The following is a 22,045-nucleotide window of genomic DNA, read 5'->3' as shown; positions in this document are numbered from 1 at the left end:
CTACAATTCCCATCATGCCTAGACAGCCAACAGCCGGAGGGCCGCAGGTTCCCCATCCCTGATCCCCCCCCCTAATCCCCACCCCTGATCCCCCCCCCCTAATCCCCACCCCTGATCCCCCCCCCCTAATCCCCACCCCTGATCCCCATCCCTGATCCCCACCCCCCCTAATCCCCACCCCTGATCCCCATCCCTGATCCCCCCCCCCTAATCCCCACCCCTGATCCCCATCCCTGATCCCCCCCCCTGATCCCCCCCCCCCTAATCCCCCCCCCTGATCCCCCCCCCCTAATCCCCCCCCCTGATCCCCCCCCCTAATCCCCACCCCTGATCCCCATCCCTGATCCCCACCCCCCCTGATCCCCCCCCCTCATCCCCACCCCTGATCCCCCCCCCCTAATCCCCACCCCTGATCCCCATCCCTGATCCCCACCCCCCCTAATCCCCACCCCTGATCCCTTTCCCTGATCCCCATCCCTGATCCCCACCCCCCTTAATCCCCACCCCTGATCCCTATCCCTGATCCCCATCCCTGATCCCCATCCCTGATCACGATCCCTAATCCCCATCTTTGATCCCCATTCCTGATCCCCATCCCTGATCCCCACCCCCCCTAATCCCCACCCCTGATCCCTATCCCTGATCCCTATCCCTGATCCCCATCCCTGATCCCCACCCCTGATCCCCACCCCTGATCCCCACCCCTGATCCCCACCCCTGATCCCCATCCCTGATCTTCACCCCTGATCCCCATCCCTGATCCCCATCCCTGATCCCCATCCCTGATCCCTAATCCCCACCCCCCCCCCTAATCCCCACCCCTGATCCCCACCCCTGATCCCCATCCCTGATCCCCCCCCCCTAATCCCCCCCCCCTAATCCCCACCCTTGATCCCCATCCCTGATCCCCCCCCCTAATCCCCACCCCTGATCCCCATCCCTGATCCCCACCCCCCCTAATCCCCACCCCTGATCCCTATCCCTGATCCCCATCCCTGATCCCCACCCCCCTTAATCCCCAGCCCTGATCCCTATCCCTGATCCCCATCCCTGATCCCCATCCCTGATCACGATCCCTAATCCCCATCCCTGATCCCCCCCCCTAATCCCCCCCCTAATCCCCACCCCTGATCCCCACCCCTGATCCCCATCCCTGATCCCCCCCCCTAATCCCCACCCCTGATCCCCATCCCTGATCCCCACCCCCCCTAATCCCCACCCCTGATCCCTATCCCTGATCCCCATCCCTGATCCCCACCCCCCCTAATCCCCACCCCTGATCCCTATCCCTGATCCCTATCCCTGATCCCCACCCCTGATCCCCACCCCTGATCCCCACCCCTGATCCCCACCCCTGATCCCCATCCCTGATCCCCACCCCTGATCCCCATCAGACATCAGACATAGACATCCCAGTCCATAGTTCATCATAAGGTGAAATATTCTATCAGGACAGACCTTCCAGCCTTGGTTATAATCATTTCCGTGCCGGCCTCGTGAAACTTCTTCCACAGCTCCTTCTCGTGGAGATACACTTTAATATTTTCAATTGTCTAAAAAAATGAAAACAAATGGAGGTTACACATTTGTAATTCGTTACTTAATCTTAAACAATTGCGGCGTTTTCCTAAAGAGATGATGACAAATCTATTAGTCATCTCCCATAATCTCAGTCAGCAGCTACTACTGTTCCCTCGCTGCCAAGTCTGACACTTACTGTAAGTTTGTATGAATGGAAATTGTTGTAACCTCTCTGACACTGACAGGAATGTGGATGGAGCCTCAGCGCTTAAGACTCCGGGCGGAAATCACTGCTCTGGTGTCACAATCATCGGGGATCATGAGAAGTGTCAGAATTAGCAGAACGCATCCATATAATGCGCATACATATAATACCCATACATATAATACCCATACATATAATACCCATACATATAATACCCATACATATAATACCCATACATATAATACCCATACATATAATACACATACATATAATACACATACAATGCACATACATATAATACCCATACATATAATGCGCATACATATAATACACATACATATAATACACATACAATGCACATACATATAATACACATACAAATAATACCCATACATATAATACCCATACATATAATACCCATACATATAATACCCATACATATAATACCCATACATATAATACCCATACATATAATACCCATACATATAATACCCATACATATAATACCCATACATATAATACCCATACATATAATACCCATACATATAATACACATACATATAATACACATACATATAATACACATACAATGCACATACATATAATACCCATACATATAATGCGCATACATATAATACACATACATATAATACACATACAATGCACATACATATAATACACATACAAATAATACCCATACATAAAATACACATACAAATAATACCCATACATATAATACACATACATACAATACACATATAATACACATACAGATAATACACATAGAATACACATAAAATATACATACATATAATACCCATACAGATAATACACATATAATACACATACATACAATACACATACAATACACATATAATACACATATAATACACATATAATACACATATAATACACATATAATACACCATCCTGTATAACATATGGTCGACTAAGCAACAGTGTAAAATTCACTTCTCTACCGGCCCAGCATAAAGCACTGTAGGCGGACCCACAGTCCCAGCATAAAGCACTGTAGGCGGACCCACCGGCCCAGCATAAAGCACTGTAGGCGGACCCACCGGCCCAGCATAAAGCACTGGAGACGGACCCACCGGCCCAGCATAAAGCACTGGAGACGGACCCACCGGCCCAGCATAAAGCACTGTAGGCGGACCCACCGGCCCAGCATAAAGCACTGTAGGCGGACCCACCGACCCAGCATAAAGCACTGGAGACGGACCCACCGGCCCAGCATAAAGCACTGGAGACGGACCCACCGGCCCAGCATAAAGCACTGTAGGCGGACCCACCGGCCCAGCATAAAGCACTGGAGACGGACCCACCGGCCCAGCATAAAGCACTGGAGACGGACCCACCGGCCCAGCATAAAGCACTGGAGACGGACCCACCGGCCCAGCATAAAGCACTGTAGGCGGACCCACCGGCCCAGCATAAAGCACTGGAGGCGGACCCACCGACCTCCAGTGTGGCAAACCCCCTCCCCTCTGTGACACGGCTCCATTAGCCTCCAGGGCTTTATGCCGGGCCGGTGCTCGGGAATAGACTGATGCCGTCACGGGAACCGGGATGTGGTTAAAAAAAAAGGTCTGTGGCACCAGCATCCCCGCACTGACACCGATCCATTCATGTAATAAAACCAAAGCGATGCACCCGATGATACTTTCCCTTTAACATCCATTGTGTAATAGCACTTGATTTGTATGGCGCACACAGAGTCCGTAGCACTTTCACATCATAAATCACCTGTCTGTAAGTTTTGGGAGAAACCCGCACAAACATGGAGAGAACATACAAACTCTTTGCAGATTTTGCCCTCGGTTGGATTTGAACCCAGAACCTGAGCGCTGCTAACCGCTAACCACTGAGCCACCGGGCTGCCACAGTACTGACATATGAGAAAACTCCCTTCAATGTAAAAATAAAGAAAAATCTAAGAAAATAGTTCAGGTTGTGTTATTTATTCCGGATTAGCTGTATACTATAATATTATACAGAGCAACACGAATATCTGGGAAGGAAGGCGCTAACGGGGGCAAACACCACCAGGGGGTTACACCATAGGAATGGCATATGTATGAGAACCTTCCCCTAGGCCTGGCTATTAGCATGACGGACGTCGATTGTACAGAAGTCAAAATTATAATCATAACAATTATTTCCGGTTGTTATATTTTAGTTGTTCACGCACAGTTTTTCGTTTCTCACCGTCTTTTTATCGTCTTTACTATTAAATTCAATTAAAGTTTTAAAATAAAGACAAAAGGCGATCAGTCCACCTGACCGAGAATAACGGACCAAAATACGGCATTGTCCAAAACGTAAAGTGACTGACGTCATTTTGAACTCAAGATGAAAAATATTTAAAAAAATACTAAACAGAAGGAAGAGAGGCATGCCAGGGTAAGAGAAGACCGAGATGTGCAGAATATATATGAGGCTGCGTTCACACTACGTATATTTCAGTCAGTATATGTATATTTCAGGATGTATAACGTGCTCATTTTATTGTGTTTTCTATGAATTTATGCAGCTTTAGGCTGGGTTCACACTATGTATATTTCAGGCTGTATTTGGTCCTCATGTCAGGTCCTCATAGCAACCAAAACCAGGAGTGGATTGAAAACCCAGAAAGGATCTGTCCACACAATGTTGAAATTGAGTGGATGGCCGTCATATAACAGTAAATAACTTCCATTATTTCAATATAACAGCCGTTGTTTTAAAATAACAGCAAATATTTGCCATTAAATGACGGCCATCCACTCAATTACAACATTATGTGAACATAGCCTTTCTGTGTTTTCAATCCACTCCTTGTTTTGGTTGCTATACAGCCTCAAACATACAGCCTCAAATATACGTAGTGTGAACCCAGCCTTAGGCTGCAATCACACTACGTATATTTCAGTCAGTATTGTGGTCTTTATATTGCAACCAAAACCAGGAGTGGATTAAAAACACAGAAAGGATCTGTTCACACAATGGTGAAACTGAGTGGATGGCCGCCATATAATGGCAAATATTTGCTGTTATTTTAAAACAACGTCTGTTATATTGAAATAATGGCCGTTATTTACTGTTATATGACGGCCATCCACTCAATTTCATCATTGTGTGGACAGAGCCTTTCTGTGTTTTTAATCCACTCCTGGTTTTGGTTGCTATGAGGACCACAATACTGACTGAAATATACGTAGTGTGAACCAGTAAATGCAGTATATGTAGTAAATGCAGTATATGTAGTATATGCAGTATATGTGGTATATGCAGTATATGTGGTATATGCAGTATATGTAGTGTATGCAGTATATGTAGTATATGTAATATATGCAGCATATGCAGTATATGTAGTGTATGCAGTATATGTAGTATATGTAGTATATATAGTATATGCAGTATATGCAGTATATGCCGCATATGCAGTATATGTAGTGTATGCAGTATATGTAGTATATGCAGTATATGTAATATATGCAGCATATGCAGTATATGTAGTATATGCAGTATATGTAGTATATGCAGTATATGTAGTGTATGCAGTATATGTAGTATATGTAATATATGCAGCATATGCAGTATATGTAGTGTATGCAGTATATGTAGTATATGTAGTATATATAGTATATGCAGTATATGCCGCATATGCAGTATATGTAGTATATGCAATATATGTAATATATGTAGTATATGTAGTATATGCAGCATATGTAGTATATATATTGTGGGGATGAGTTCAAATGGCAATATAAAAGTCTTTCTCAATTTGCAGTTTAGCCAAACAGCAGTCCTTTTATTTCCAGCATAGAAGGTACAGCAGAACTAAAAACACTAATGACTGACTTCAGCAAAACAGAATATAAATCCAAGTGGACGTCACAAACTCACAAGTCCTTTTCAGTTGCAGGTTCACCCGCTAGGATGTGGAAAGGTGGGATGGCACAGCTTCCAGACACCCACCAGCTTCCCAGCTGACACACTCCAGCACTGCAAGTCCCACAAACTCCAGTGTATATGCAGTATATGCAGTATATGTAGTGTATGTAGTATATGCAGTATATGGCGTATATGCAGTATATGTATTATATGTAGTATATGCATTATATGTGGTATATGTAGTTTATGCAGTATATGTAGTATATGCATTTTATGCATTATATGTAGTATATGCATTATATGTGGTATATGTAGTATATGCAGTATATGGAGTAAATGTAGTACGTAGCGTCATTAGGCATGGAGACTGGCGTGACCATTGCTGTTCTGGCACTTTATACAACTATACAGTATGTGTCATTCCCTGTATCCTCTAATACTTGGGATATATCAGCAGACCAGAGGAAGAATACACATCCCCTTCTACCACTTAAGTGAGATAGTGGGAGCACTGGGAAAATCAATTACTAGCCTCATTTGACTGGTGTAATAAAAAGAACATTATATAAGTGACCTCTAACCTTCTGGAAGTGTTTCACTTAAGCAGCGTTTGTCTCCTGACCTTTGGCCTTTACTATGACAAATTTAGCTAAAGTATTCGAACCTGCAAGAAAACGTTTTGCATCTCCACATGAAGTGATAGAAATGCGCAGGGAGACCGCCATCATTTTGTTGCCTCCATTCTTGATGTTTTTGCATTTGGTTCTTTAATTGCATGGCATTGTAATTTAACCCCTTAGCTACCCATGACGTACCTGGTACCAGTGGCATAGCTACCATAGAGGCAGGGAAGGAGGTTGCTATGGGGCCCATGGAGGGAGGGGGCCCAGGGAAGATAAGAGCCTACTGTGTCATTTTGCTTAACCCCTTATGTACTGCAGTGTGTAAGTGACCCAGTGTTCTCTTACATGCTGCCACACAAAAAAGAGTTAATAAGCTCAAGACAATGAGCTCTCTGATAACCTCTGACCTCTGTTCTCTGAGCTCCTGCAGAGGTCAGGGGTTATCAGTGCAGGAGTAGTAAGGGAGAAAGCTAATTGTCTTCTGTATTAACCCTTTTTTGTGTTGCAGCATGTAAGAGAACACTGGGTCACTTACACACTGCAGTACATAAAGGGTTAAGCAAAAGGTAGCCTGCTCCTGAACCCTGAAAGGTAGCCTGCTCCTGAACCTATGTATATAACCATGAGGCTCCTAATAGGCTGTTATAGTTACATACAGTGGATGGACAGAACAAGCAGACATTGGCTTTCTGCTCTGCCAGTCACTGTTGTGGCTGCACGCAGGATTTTTTTTTTTTTTTGCCACATCACCGAGTATACAGTATATATATATATATATATATATATATATATATATATATATATATATATATATATATATATATTAGTGTGTTTGGGAGGGGGGCCCCATACAGTTTTTTGCTATGGGGCCCCAAGAATCCTAGCTCCGCCCCTGCCTGGTACATCATGGTGCCGCAGGGGGTGTTCAGAGAGCGGTCCCGCCAGGACCCCGCTCTGAACAGAACCGCTCGCGGCTGCAATCTGCAGCTGGGCAGTGCCTCTATTAGCCGGCGCGGGTCCCGTTTCCGTGCCGGCTAATTAAGCACTTCAATGCAGCTGTCAGGTTTGAAGGGCTTCAGACCTCCCGCCCCTGGTGTCTAGTGGGTCGGATCTCCTCGCGATGATGCGATCGCGGGGGGGGGGGGGGGGGGGGGATCTGTTCTTCTGCCCGTGCCGGGGCTCTGCGTCATGATGACTTTGATCCCGACTCTGCAATAGATTGCTGTGGCCTGCAGCAGGCCATAGCAATCTATCACCGATTACAATGATCAGAGACCAGTGCTGTCTATATACAAGTCCCCCAGGGGGACTTACAAGTAAGGTAAAAAAAAAAAAAAAAGTAAAAAAGTTTAATAAAGTTTAATTAATAAAAATCCCCTCCCCTAATAAAAGTCCAAATTCCCCCCCCCCCTTCCCATTTTATAAATATAAATAAATAAACATGTTTGGTATCGCTGCGTGCGTAATCGCCCGAACTAATAGTTAATCACATTCCTGATCTCGCACGGTAAACAGCGTAAGCGCAAATCCAGAGAAAATGTAATAAAAAGTGATCAAAAAGTCGTATATGCGCAATCATATACCGATATAAAGAACAAATCATGGCGCAAAATATGACACCTCGCACAGCCCCATAGACCAAAGGATAAAAGCGCTATAAGCCGGGAATGAAGCGATTTTAAGGAACGTATATTTGGTAACAATGGTTTGAATTTTTTACAGGCCATCAGATACAATATAAGTTATACATGTTATATATCATAGTAATCGTAACGACTTTAGGAACATAGATAACAAGTCAGTTTTACCATAGGGCAAATGGCGTAAAAACAAATACCCTCCAAATAAAAGAAATACGTGGGGTTTTTTTATTTCACCACACATTGAATTTTTTTCTGGTTTTGCAGTGACTTTATGAAAAAATTCAGCCTGTCATTGCAAAGTACAATTAGTGACACAAAAAATTAGGGCTCATGTGGGTTTCTAGGTGAAAAGCAAGTGCTATGACCTTTTAAACATAAAGTGGAAAAAGCAAAAGCTCAAAAATGAAAATTGGCATTGACCTTAAGGGGTTAAAGGGGACTGTATGGATTGTATGGACTTCTAAATGAAAAAAATAAATAAAAAATCAGTATGTAGACTTTCCTAAAACAGATACAAATGAAAAGAAAGGGTGAATTATATAAAGGCTTAGCAAAAAAAAACAACAAAAAAAAACAAATAATAATAATTGTGAAACTATTCAGATGTCAGACATAAAACCCCTCTGTAGGTCTCCCAGAATACAGCGCTGCTCCAGCTAGGGGGCCGCAGAGGACCAGGGCCCATCTCGCTGATCTCGCTGATCTCGCTGATCTGCCACAATACTAAATCAATTGTATCAGAAATTCATCTTCTCTCAGAGAGATGTGCAGACCGTAACTATCATTTAAATGGCTGCGCAAAAGGTCCAATCAGAAAAAGATCCAGTCGAGTATTTAATAATTACCGATCCCTTTTACTAAAACCGATGATCAGGAACAAGAGTTTATAGCAACCTTATAGGAAGCGATAATCTGCCGTGTAAAAGACCTGGAAGCAGAACAGTAAGGTAGGTGCGACAAAGGGGAATTCCTGCAGGTGAGACGGAAAGGACGTAGTGATGGAGGACGGTCAGGGCATGAGAGGGTTAATAGACGGTAGTAATGAGACTGGTAATAGGGTCTTCAATGTAATTGTAAAAGAGACAACTGGTAACCAGTGTGATAACTGGCCATACTGGTCTTTGATTGGGAGAAGATGGCTAACATGCAACATGTTACGCTGAGGAGGAGGAGGAGGAGGAGGAAGGTCTCTTACCTGAAGAGACAGGTTTCAGTTTGCTTTTGAAGGTCTTGACGTTGGGAGGGAGACACGAGATACGCCAGTGTATGGGGGGAGCACGGGAGAGATAATAGAGGCGGTTGTGTGAGGTGCGGAGCATGAGCGGACGTCACAAGAGGATCAGAGATGCTAAGAGGGGACTAGTTCTCGACAACCTGCTATGTCATGGTTAGGCTATGTTCACACAATGATTTTTAACAGCCGTTATTTTGAGTACCAAATAACGGCTGTTATTTATTGTTCTTTAGTCTTTGGCGGCCGTTGTTGCAGTGGCGGCTATTGGTAAATTATTTAAACTTGGTTGTGGCTATTTTTAAATTTCCATAAATTTTTGGTGAAAGGATGACGAAAAATTATCTGGGTGTGAATAACTTAAAATAACGACGACTGTTCATAAATGTTCTGAAAATTAATTTGACGGCTGATGTGAACTATGGCCGTTATTCTATTCATTGTGTGAACTTGTCTGACACTGAAGTAGGATGCTGGTATAACCGGGAAGGGGTCGTTATGGCAGATTGCAGGGAGTCATGGCAAACCAGAAAAAGATGGGAGACTGGTTTGGGAGGTTACTTAGCAGGAACGGCGCTAGTTACAGATGAGTGCGGCTCCAGCCCGATCACTCGGCATTTGAATATCGGTGGGGAGTCCTGGAAACCTGGATACAGCCATAGGCCACAGGTTGTCTCCATGTTCCCCAGGACTCACAAGGGCTGCATCCAAATTCATCCGTCACCAGTATTCAAATGTGTAACGATCGCACTCGAGTCACGCTCATCTCTAGCACTAATGCACCTACAAAGGCAGTAAATGAAGACAGTGACAACTCTTTTGGGGTGCATTATTTCTTAGTCACCCGGTAAGAATGAATAAGACAGATGAATAAGACTAATATAATAAGATTCTGTATCCTTGGCATGGCCGATGAAGCTAACGTCCACGGGAATGGCAGCACGTGCAGCAGAAGGTCGGCTTGGCTCGGGACACCGTATAGGACAGCCTTGTTGATAACACTTGTAAAAACTACTATGTAAAACTAAAGCAAACAACATAAAAGCTGGAATGTATTACGTTCATTATTTTATATCTCTATATCTGCCAAAAAATGGTTTCAAAGGGCTCACCAAGGAAAAGCCGGGCTTTGATACGTGAAATAATGATGTCAACCCCATTTCATCTCACAAAGCACAAAAAGGCAGCCATTAAAAACACCTAGGCCCATGTGTCACCGCATTAGCTCTAAAACCATCGCTACAGTCCGGCTTTAGCCTGGCTGATGATTGGGGAGATCATGTTGGCAAATTAGTTCTATTAAGAATACAATGAATAACTATGGATCTAAGTAATAGGTTAAAAGCTCGCAGAATGGGTGTTTGCAATTGGTGCCATGTTTGGGAGGTGGCGGTATTTGGTCGTGTAGGACGATAGCGGCTAATACACCTCATATTATACTGATTGTGTACAATACATCTGTAACATATAGGAACATCTAGATCAGTTGCTTTCCAGCTGTTGTAAAACCACAACGCTCGCTCAGCATACCCGGCAGCCTTACACTGGTGAGGCATGCTGGGAATTATTGATTTGCAGCTGGAGAGCCGCCGGTTGAGAGACATAAAAATCAGAGGAACCGTTCTATTTTAGTCTTGCATGTAACTATTTAATTTAGGCTTTGTTCACACATTGTAATAACAACGGCCGCTGTCTTACATGCTCACCCGGCTGATACTGCAGTATTGGCCGGATAAACCTCATTTTCCGTCATTTGGATTGTGGGTGTACCTGCAATCCAACCCACCATTGACCTCAATACAATGTACGGCCGTGAGCATGGCCATACATTGTGAGAACAGACTGTGAACAATTGGACAGTTCTTCTATACCGTGTGTGAACGGCCGGCCAATTTCCCATAGACTTTACTAATGAGCAGTATTACATTGGGAATATGTATTTTGGCTGTGTTCACACATAGGATTTTCCTTGGTACTTTGGTCGGCATTTATTCAACCAAAACCAGGAGTGGGTTGAAAACACAGAAACTGCGTCCACTCTTGAATTTGGCTACAAACCGAAACCAAACTACTGGCAGAAAGACTGGCGAAAATACGGTGGCTGTAATTTTGTATTATTTGTGAAGACAAATGTAACCTCTTGCTTTTTATCCAGCAGATGTACAGTATAAGAATCCTCAGCTATACGCACCCACAGTACGGGTAGACGGCAGGAGTCAAATGAGGATGGTTCTGGGTCGTACAAACCCAAAGCGGCCCAGTTTGCTCATCTCTAATTGTAATCAATAGCTTTACAAAAACCTAGAAGTCAGTGTACAAGAAAACATAAATAGTAATTTCCCCCAAGATCTACTACTACTTAGTGATGAGCAAATTTGCTTAATGTTCCAGCTCTCCAAGACCCGAACCCTCGCCATTGGACTCCAGGTGGCTGGAGAAGTTGGATGCAGCCCTAAGGCTGCCAGGAGAACATGGGTCCCACTAGGAGTCAATAGCAGCGCGTTCGGCAAGTTCACTCCTCCCAGTATCGGCTCTTACTAACACGGCTGCTGAAGCTTTGTGCATAGATATTTTATAGGAGCTCCGAGGTCACCCTATACAGCCTTCTGCATTGAACAGAACGTCCAGCAAAGTTTGGACCCATCTGGGGTGCTACGGATTTGGTTTCTAGTATTTGCAGCTATGGGTTGTGTCCCCTATGGCTCATGTTCTGACTAATATTCCTGAGATTTATAGAGTCGAGTATAATAGGTATTGTTGTTCCATCAGTGCTATTCATTTTGTCGATTCTGAAAATCAATATTTGTGCGGATTATTTTCCCGTAGTGGAAGGATATTCCCTCTCTGTATTGGTGCAGCGTTTCAGCTCCAAACAATCAGTCACTTGTGTTTCGGAGGGAAGTCGCCGGAATTTACAAGCAGGAGACATTTTTCTCACTTACAATGAGTTACGGCTGGCACAGACCAGAAGACGAGGAAATTGGATCCTTTAAATTGATGACGGCGATTTCTCAAAGGTTCATTTTTTAACAAAACAAAAGCAGTCGCTATCCAGAAAAACACCTGGAGAAATATCTGAGCAGTGTATGCCAGGCAGCGCAAAGACAATATGCCAGGCTGCGCAAAGACAGTATGCCAGGCTGCGCAAAGACAGTATGCCAGGCTGCGCAAAGACAGTATGCCAGGCAGCGCAAAGACAGTATGCCAGGCTGCGCAAAGACAGTATGCCAGGCTGCGCAAAGACAGTATGCCAGGCTGCGCAAAGACAGTATGCCAGGCTGCGCAAAGACAGTGTGCCAGGCTGCGCAAAGACAGTATGCCAGGCTGCGCAAAGACAGTATGCCAGGCTGCGCAAAGACAATATGCCAGGCTGCGCAAAGACAGTATGCCAGGCTGCGCAAAGACAGTATGCCAGGCTGCGCAAAGACAGTATGCCAGGCTGCACAAAGACAGTATGCCAGGCAGCGCAAAGACAGTATGCCAGTCTGCACAAAGACAGTATGCCAGGCTGCACAAAGACAGTGTGCCAGGCTGCGCAAAGACAGTGTGCCAGGCAGCGCAAAGACAGTATGCCAGTCTGCACAAAGACAGTATGCCAGGCTGCACAAAGACTGTATGCCAGGCAGCGCAAAGACAGTATGCCAGGCTGCACAAAGACTGTATGCCAGGCAGCGCAAAGACAGTATGCCAGTCTGCACAAAGACAGTATGCCAGTCTGCACAAAGACAGTATGCCAGTCTGCACAAAGACAATGTACCAGGCTGCACAAAGACAGTATGCCAGGCTGCACAAAGACTGTATGCCAGGCAGCGCAAAGACAGTATGCCAGGCTGTGCAAAGACAGTATGCCAGGCTGCGCAAAGACAGTATGCCAGGCTGCGCAAAGACAGTGTACCAGGCTGCGCAAAGACAGTATGCCAGGCTGCACAAAGACAGTATGCCAGGCTGCACAAAGACAGTATGCCAGGCTGCGCAAAGACAGTATGCCAGGCAGCGCAAAGACAGTATGCCAGTCTGCACAAACACAGTATGCCAGTCTGCACAAACACAGTATGCCAGGCTGCGCAAAGACAGTATGCCAGGCTGCGCAAGGACAGTATGCCAGGCTGCACAAAGACAGTATGCCAGGCTGCGCAAGGACAGTGTACCAGGCTGCGCAAAGACAGTATGCCAGGCTGCACAAAGACAGTATGCCAGGCTGCACAAAGACAGTATGCCAGGCTGCACAAAGACAGTATGCCAGGCTGCGCAAGGACAGTATGCCAGGCTGCACAAAGACAGTATGCCAGGCTGCGCAAGGACAGTGTACCAGGCTGCGCAAAGACAGTATGCCAGGCTGCACAAAGACAGTATGCCAGGCTGCACAAAGACAGTATGCCAGGCTGCGCAAGGACAGTATACCAGGCTGCGCAAAGACAGTATACCAGGCTGCACAAAGACAGTATGCCAGTCTGTCTTGTGTGTCCGTGCACTATAAGGCTATGTTCAAACAACATCTTTTTTGGCCGTTTCGTAATTTTATTTATTTTTTTTACAGCCGTCATTTTGGTGGCAAAGCGTGACTGTTTTATGCGAATGATGGACACTAGAGATGAGTGAACCTGGAGCAGCTGGAGTCCATCCGATCCCGAACTTTCAGCATGTGATTAGCGGTGGCTGCTGAAGTTGGATAAAGCCCTAAGGCTATGTGGAAATCATGGATATAGTCATTGGCTGTATCCATGTTTTCCAGACAACCTTAGAGCTTTATCCAAGTTCAGTAGCCGCCGCTAATCAAATGCCGAACGTTTGGGTTCGGATCGACTCGAACCGGAACCCGGTTTGCTCATCTCTAATGGTCACCCAAAAATGGCTGCGAAAAAATAACAAAAAAAGACATTGTGTGAGCATATCCTATGGATGTATGGCTTGTCTGTAGACTTTGTGCACAAAGTTTGTGAGACATGTTCCAAAACTGAATACAGTTACCTTTAGCATAGTCCCCGGGCTGTTCACCAGCTTGGGCCACCCACCCCCACCCCGCTGTAACTATGGCAGCACGAGCATAGAGGTACAGGATAGGATAGTCATGGCCGAACTGCAGCCCAGAGACAATACACCACTGAAAGTATAAGTCTGTTTAGGCGGCCATGGGCCCCCAAGAGCTCAGGGGCCCCCAGGAGCTGCTGCCCAAAACGGACCTATTATAATCTCCTGCTGCTTTTACCTGCATAAGAAGTATATAACTTGAAGAGTTTCTTTATCAGCTGATCGCATCCTCTGTGCGGCTTTGAAACGTCTATCGGCCGCACATCTCTCTGCGTAAACGGTTTGTGCGGCCGAGAAAGATACAGGGAAACTGACAAATGCTGCAGGTTTCCAGATCACAAGCAGTCTATACTTACTGTGATCCGCCCTCTGGTTCTCTGGTCCTCCGACCACTGCTGTAACTCCAGGCCACCTCCTCCAGAATGATTGACAGCCAGAGAAGGCGGGGTCTGAAGATACAGCCGGTGCAAGGATACCGGATTACAAGCTGTGCGGCTGGTATGTATAGACTGCTGCTTGTGATCTGGGAACTGACGGATATACAGTATCTATAATCTGTGCTGCCAACTTCCATGGCTGTAGGAATGATACAAGGATTGTTCATGCAGCCCATCTGCTCGCTCTCTCGTGCCTCGCTTATTTGTATCTGAAAGGACCCTGAGGTATAGTAGCAGTATTTTCCACCATTATATCAATGTATGTATTACGGCCTGATGGGTAAGTGCATAACTTTTATTTTTTAATTCCTTAAAGGGCCTTTTCCACGTGGGAATATCAGGGTAATAAAAGAAAAAACCATGAAGGAGAATCATACAGCATCGCTTACCTGTCTGACCCAGTTCTATCATCATCACAAATCTATTGGTTTCTTTTAATTGAACAGTTGCTCAGTACTACAATTCCCAGAATGCATTGCTTTGCCTTATCTCTCCATCACTGCCCTCTCACCTTGCCTACTCCCCTCCCCCAGCACTCCTGCCAGTTCCCTGCCCAAAACTGTTGCAAACATCTCATTTCACTGCAGACTATTGCACAACCAGTGACTAGTGGCGCCTGCAGCATTCCCGACCTGTCTGCTCTTTCTGTAGCATCATTCATCACACGGTCGCTGTAATCACACTGTTCCAATATAAATATATATGTGTGTATGACAGGGAGATGGTGATATAGTCTCCAGGAGCTCGTCAGAGATGGTGACATCACTCAGGGGGCGGGGCTAGGGCTGAGAGATCCAGCCAAGCTTCCTGTAACATCAGGGTATGATATGCTGTCTATGGAGAGAGGGAGGAGCCAGGGAGTTGGAGACAATACACATTTTATAGTTTTTCTGTTTTCAACTTCCAGTAAAGGATGCAAAACCCCACTATGGCTATGTTCACATGATTTTTTTTTTTTTTAAATGACGGACGTCATTTTAAGTTCTATATGACATTAATCATTTCGTGTTTTGGCCGCTCGTCATTACAGTGATGGCTATTGTTCCATTGTTCTAGTTCAGGCCCTTTTGGGTGCGGTTCTTTTTTGAAGGTCCATTGGATTGTATAGTAAAGACGGTGAAAGTTGTCATGAACATTAATGCGACGTCCGCGTAATCAATGTCCGTTATATAATACACTGTGCGCATTGGGTGGCCGCCATTCAATTGACTCCTATGCATTTCAATGACGTCAAATAAAATGTGGAAATAATGGACGGTATTTTTTTTTATTTTTTATTTTTTTTTTACTTAGTGTGAGCATAGCTTATTAGTGATAATACTAAATGAATAAAACCCCAATATACTGTATATAAATCACTAAATTTATGTACAGTATATTGTGGTTTTATTAACCTCTTAAGGACCCATGCCGTACCCATATGTCATGGACTCCGGCAGTGAGCTCAGCAACTGAGGTCACTTTAAAGCATGTGCGGACCGGGTGCTATATGCAGCCAGGTCCTCACTGTTAATGACGGGCCACTGCGATTGCACGGCCGCCCACCATTAACCCCTGCAGTGCCACGGCACTTATATCAGTGACAGGAGCTGTGCTGCTGTCACTGACCGATCGGGACCCCCGCAGTCCGATCGTTGTATCTGACTGCTGGAGGTCTCTTAACTTCCTCCCGGCAGTCAGATCGGCGATATATAGAATCTGTATAGAGTCTGCACAGGCAGGCTCTATGCAATGATCGCAGATTACACTGATCAATACTATGCTATTCCCACAGGCAGGCTGTATGTAATGATCACAGATAACACTGATCAGTGCTATGGCCACAGGCAGGCTGTATGTAATGATCACAGATAACACTGATCAGTGCTATGGCCACAGGCAGGCTCTATGCAATGATCGCAGATTACACTGATCAATACTATGCTATTCCCACAGGCAGGCTGTATGTAATGATCACAGATAACACTGATCAGTGCTATGGCCACAGGCAGGCTCTATGCAATGATTGCAGATTACACTGATCAGTGCTATGCTATGGCCACAGGCATGCTGTATGTAATGATCACAGATAACAATGATCAGTGCTATGGTCACAGGCAGGCTGTATGTAATGATTGCAGATAACACTGATCAGTGCTATGGCCACAGGCAGGCTGTATGTAATGATCGCAGATAACACTGATCAGTGCTATGGCCACAGGCAGGCTGTATGTAATGATCGCAGATAACACTGATCAGTGCTATGGCCACAGGCAGGCTCTATGTAATGATCACAGATAACACTGATCAGTGCTATGGTCACAGGCTGTATGTAATGATCACAGATAACACTGATCAGTGCTATGGTCACAGGCTGTATGTAATGATCACAGATAACACTGATCAGTGCTATGCTATGGCCACAGGCAGGCTGTATGTAATGATCACAGATAACACTGATCAGTGCTATGCTATGGCCACAGGCAGGCTGTATGTAATGATCACAGATAACACTGATCAGTGCTATGGCCACAGGCAGGCTGTATGTAATGATCACAGATAACACTGATCAGTGCTATGGTCACAGGCAGGCTGTATGTAATGATCACAGATAACACTGATCAGTGCTATGCTATGGCCACAGGCTGTATGTAATGATCACAGATAACACTGATCAGTGCTATGGCCACAGGCAGACTGAATGTAATGATCACAGATAACACTGATCAGTGCTATGCTATGGTCACAGGCAGGCTGTATGTAATGATCACAGATAACACTGATCAGTGCTATGGCCACAGGCAGGCTGTATGTAATGATCACAGATAACACTGATCAGTGCTATGCTATGGCCACAGGCAGGCTGTATGTAATGATCACAGATAACACGGATCAGTGCTATGGCCACAGGCAGGCTGTATGTAATGATCACAGATAACACTGATCAGTGCTATGCAGTGGCCACAGGCAGGCTGTATGTAATGATCACAGATAACACTGATCAGTGCTATGGCCACAGGCAGGCTCTATGCAATGATTGCAGATTACACTGATCAGTGCTATGGCCACAGGCAGACTCTATGTAATGATCACAGATAACACTGATCAGTGCTATGGCCACAGGCAGGCTGTATGTAATGATCACAGATAACACTGATCAGTGCTATGGCCACAGGCAGGCTCTATGTAATGATCACAAATAACACTGATCAGTGCTATGGCCACAGGCTGTATGTAATGATCACAGATAACACTGATCAGTGCTATGGCCACAGGCAGGCTGTATGTAATGATCACAGATAACACTGATCAGTGCTATGGCCACAGGCAGGCTGTATGTAATGATCACAGATAACACTGATCAGTGCTATGGCCACAGGCAGGCTCTATGTAATGATCACAGATAACACTGATCAGTGCTATGGCCACAGGCAGGCTGTATGTAATGATCACAGATAACACTGATCAGTGCTATGGCCACAGGCAGGCTGTATGTAATGATCACAGATAACACGGATCAGTGCTATGGCCACAGGCAGGCTGTATGTAATGATCACAGATAACACTGATCAGTGCTATGGCCACAGGCAGGCTCTATGCAATGATTGCAGATTACACTGATCAGTGCTATGGCCACAGGCAGGCTCTATGCAATGATCGCAGATTACACTGATCAATACTATGCTATTCCCACAGGCAGGCTGTATGTAATGATCACAGATAACACTGATCAGTGCTATGGCCACAGGCAGGCTGTATGTAATGATCACAGATAACACTGATCAGTGCTATGCTATGGCCACAGGCAGGCTGTATGTAATGATCACAGATAACACTGATCAGTGCTCCGGCCACAGGCAGGCTGTATGTAATGATCACAGATAACACTGATCAGTGCTATGGCCACAGGCAGACTCTATGTAATGATCACAGATAACACTGATCAGTGCTATGGCCACAGGCAGGCTGTATGTAATGATCACAGATAACACTGATCAGTGCTATGGCCACAGGCAGGCTCTATGTAATGATCACAGATAACACTGATCAGTGCTATGGCCACAGGCTGTATGTAATGATCACAGATAACACTGATCAGTGCTATGGCCACAGGCAGGCTGTATGTAATGATCACAGATAACACTGATCAGTGCTATGGCCACAGGCAGGCTGTATGTAATGATCACAGATAACACTGATCAGTGCTATGGCCACAGGCAGGCTCTATGTAATGATCACAGATAACACTGATCAGTGCTATGGCCACAGGCAGGCTGTATGTAATGATCACAGATTACACTGATCAGTGCTATGGCCACAGGCAGGCTGTATGTAATGATCACAGATAACACTGATCAGTGCTATGGTCACAGGCAGGCTGTATGTAATGATCACAGATAACACTGATCAGTGCTATGGCTACAGGCAGGCTGTATGTAATGATCACAGATAACACTGATCAGTGCTATGGCCACAGGCAGACTCTATGTAATGATCACAAATAACACTGATCAGTGCTATGGCCACAGGCTGTATGTAATGATCACAGATAACACTGATCAGTGCTATGGCCACAGGCAGGCTGTATGTAATGATCACAGATAACACTGATCAGTGCTATGGCCACAGGCAGGCTGTATGTAATGATCACAGATAACACTGATCAGTGCTATGGCCACAGGCAGGCTCTATGTAATGATCACAGATAACACTGATCAGTGCTATGGCCACAGGCAGGCTGTATGTAATGATCACAGATAACACTGATCAGTGCTATGGCCACAGGCAGGCTGTATGTAATGATCACAGATAACACGGATCAGTGCTATGGCCACAGGCAGGCTGTATGTAATGATCACAGATAACACTGATCAGTGCTATGGCCACAGGCAGGCTCTATGCAATGATTGCAGATAACACTGATCAGTGCTATGGCCACAGGCAGGCTCTATGCAATGATCGCAGATTACACTGATCAATACTATGCTATTCCCACAGGCAGGCTGTATGTAATGATCACAGATAACACTGATCAGTGCTATGGCCACAGGCAGGCTGTATGTAATGATCACAGATAACACTGATCAGTGCTATGCTATGGCCACAGGCAGGCTGTATGTAATGATCACAGATAACACTGATCAGTGCTCCGGCCACAGGCAGGCTGTATGTAATGATCACAGATAACACTGATCAGTGCTATGGCCACAGGCAGACTCTATGTAATGATCACAGATAACACTGATCAGTGCTATGGCCACAGGCAGGCTGTATGTAATGATCACAGATAACACTGATCAGTGCTATGGCCACAGGCAGGCTCTATGTAATGATCACAGATAACACTGATCAGTGCTATGGCCACAGGCTGTATGTAATGATCACAGATAACACTGATCAGTGCTATGGCCACAGGCAGGCTGTATGTAATGATCACAGATAACACTGATCAGTGCTATGGCCACAGGCAGGCTGTATGTAATGATCACAGATAACACTGATCAGTGCTATGGCCACAGGCAGGCTCTATGTAATGATCACAGATAACACTGATCAGTGCTATGGCCACAGGCAGGCTGTATGTAATGATCACAGATTACACTGATCAGTGCTATGGCCACAGGCAGGCTGTATGTAATGATCACAGATAACACTGATCAGTGCTATGGTCACAGGCAGGCTGTATGTAATGATCACAGATAACACTGATCAGTGCTATGGCTACAGGCAGGCTGTATGTAATGATCACAGATAACACTGATCAGTGCTATGGCCACAGGCAGAGTCTATGTAATGATCACAGATAACACTGATCAGTGCTATGGCCACAGGCAGACTCTATGTAATGATCACAGATACCACTGATCAGTGCTGTATTATGGCATAGTATTGATCAATGTTAGAAAAGTAATGTACAAATGTTAAAGTCCTGAGGGGACATAAAAAGTGTAAATAAAAAAATGTGAAAAAAAACACCCCATAGCCCCTCCCCCAATAAAAGTTTAAATCCCCCCCCTTTCCCAATCTAATAAAATAAATCAATATTGTTCCTGCACGGTGAACGGCGTAAACAAAAAGCGGTAAAAAAAAAGGCAGGATCGATTATTTTTATTAGATTTTATTTAAAATAAAATGAATAAAAATTGATCAATACATCTCAGCTCCAGAAATATGGTATTAATAAAAACTAGAGATCATGGCGTAAAAAATGACGTCCCCCCCCCCCCCATACAGCCGCGTACGTGAAAATATAGAAACGTTATAAGAATCAAAAAAGGGCCCATTGTAATCACACCTATTTGCAGTGTGAATTAGGGTTTATTCTGTATACATTGATGGACGATCCCTTACACCTCCCCCAATCAGTACGAATCACCCAGCAGATCTGATTTCTAAGTCATATAAATAAATTATCCGTTGAATATGACTATTTTTCTGTCTGATCCCAGCCGTGACCCATCGGAGAACGACCTCCAGTGACCTCTGAATATGGTGGAGATATTTGCCGATCTCGCCTTCTAACCCTTTGGAATATCAGCATCATTTTCTGGAAAAGTCTTTGGCTCATTATGACCACGCTGGGTATTATAAATATATTCTCTCATAAAACCGAGGATCTCTCTCAATCTCTTTTTCACTGAATCCGTCCAAAACGACGGTTATAAAACAAATAATTTACTATCATTGCCGCAGGTGGCTGCCTCTAAACCCTTTTTCCATCTTCTCCTACTTTGCTGCTTTCCAAAAGGCAAGAAATGTTTTTAAACGATCCCTTTCCTACAAATTAAACGGGTTTCATTGCGCTGATAGGATCCAATGATGAGGTCTTCATGGAAAAATAGACATGTGACCTGCCCAGCGCACTGACACCGACTGAGACGTAAACACACAGATGTTTTCTTTTTACATATGGCACGTCCTTTATATAATATATCAATGTATCTGGAGCGTCAGGACCGATCGCTTACATAGTCAACAGGAAACCAGGGCCGGCTTGTTGTTATCGTTCTGTTGCTCACTTCTTTCTGTCTCTTACATAGAGATGACTAGAGGTGAGTGAACCCCAGCATGCACTAATTGATTCCCGGTGTCTGAAGAAGCCAAAGGCTGTCTCCATGTTTTCCAGGACTCCCTAGGGCGGCATCCAACTTCTTCCACCACAAATGCTGCACACTCAGGTTAGGATGAGTGCTGACATATTTCTTACTTACTTGAGTGCTGACATATTTCTTACTTACTTGAGTGCTGATATATTTCTTACTTACTTGAGTGCTGATATATTTCTTACTTACTTGAGTGCTGACATATTTCTTACTTGAGTGCTGACATATTTCTTACTTGAGTGCTGACATATTTCTTACTTACTTGAGTGCTGACATATTTCTTACCTAATTGTCACCATTCGTTTCTGTTCCTATCACCCACTGAGGCTTACAAAGTCATTTCCCAATTTATGACACATAGGGGGATATTTACTAACAAAT

General features: G+C 44.8%; 1 protein-coding gene across 1 annotated transcript in view; it reads right to left on the bottom strand.

Moving 5' to 3' along the window:
• The window catches only part of TBX4 (T-box transcription factor 4), a 131,729-nt gene that overhangs the window by 103,446 nt on the left and 6,238 nt on the right, over nt 1-22,045 (bottom strand). Inside the window, exon 2 of the mRNA XM_069972724.1 lies at nt 1,459-1,553. Coding sequence (XP_069828825.1) covers nt 1,459-1,553 — 95 coding nt within the window. The remainder of the gene's footprint in view (nt 1-1,458; nt 1,554-22,045) is intronic.

Source organism: Dendropsophus ebraccatus, chromosome 5 (genome assembly GCF_027789765.1).
Source record: "Dendropsophus ebraccatus isolate aDenEbr1 chromosome 5, aDenEbr1.pat, whole genome shotgun sequence".
Classification (NCBI taxonomy): domain Eukaryota; kingdom Metazoa; phylum Chordata; class Amphibia; order Anura; family Hylidae; genus Dendropsophus; species Dendropsophus ebraccatus.
Note: the sequence above shows the minus strand (reverse complement) of the source record. Positions and strands in the feature narration are given on the sequence as shown.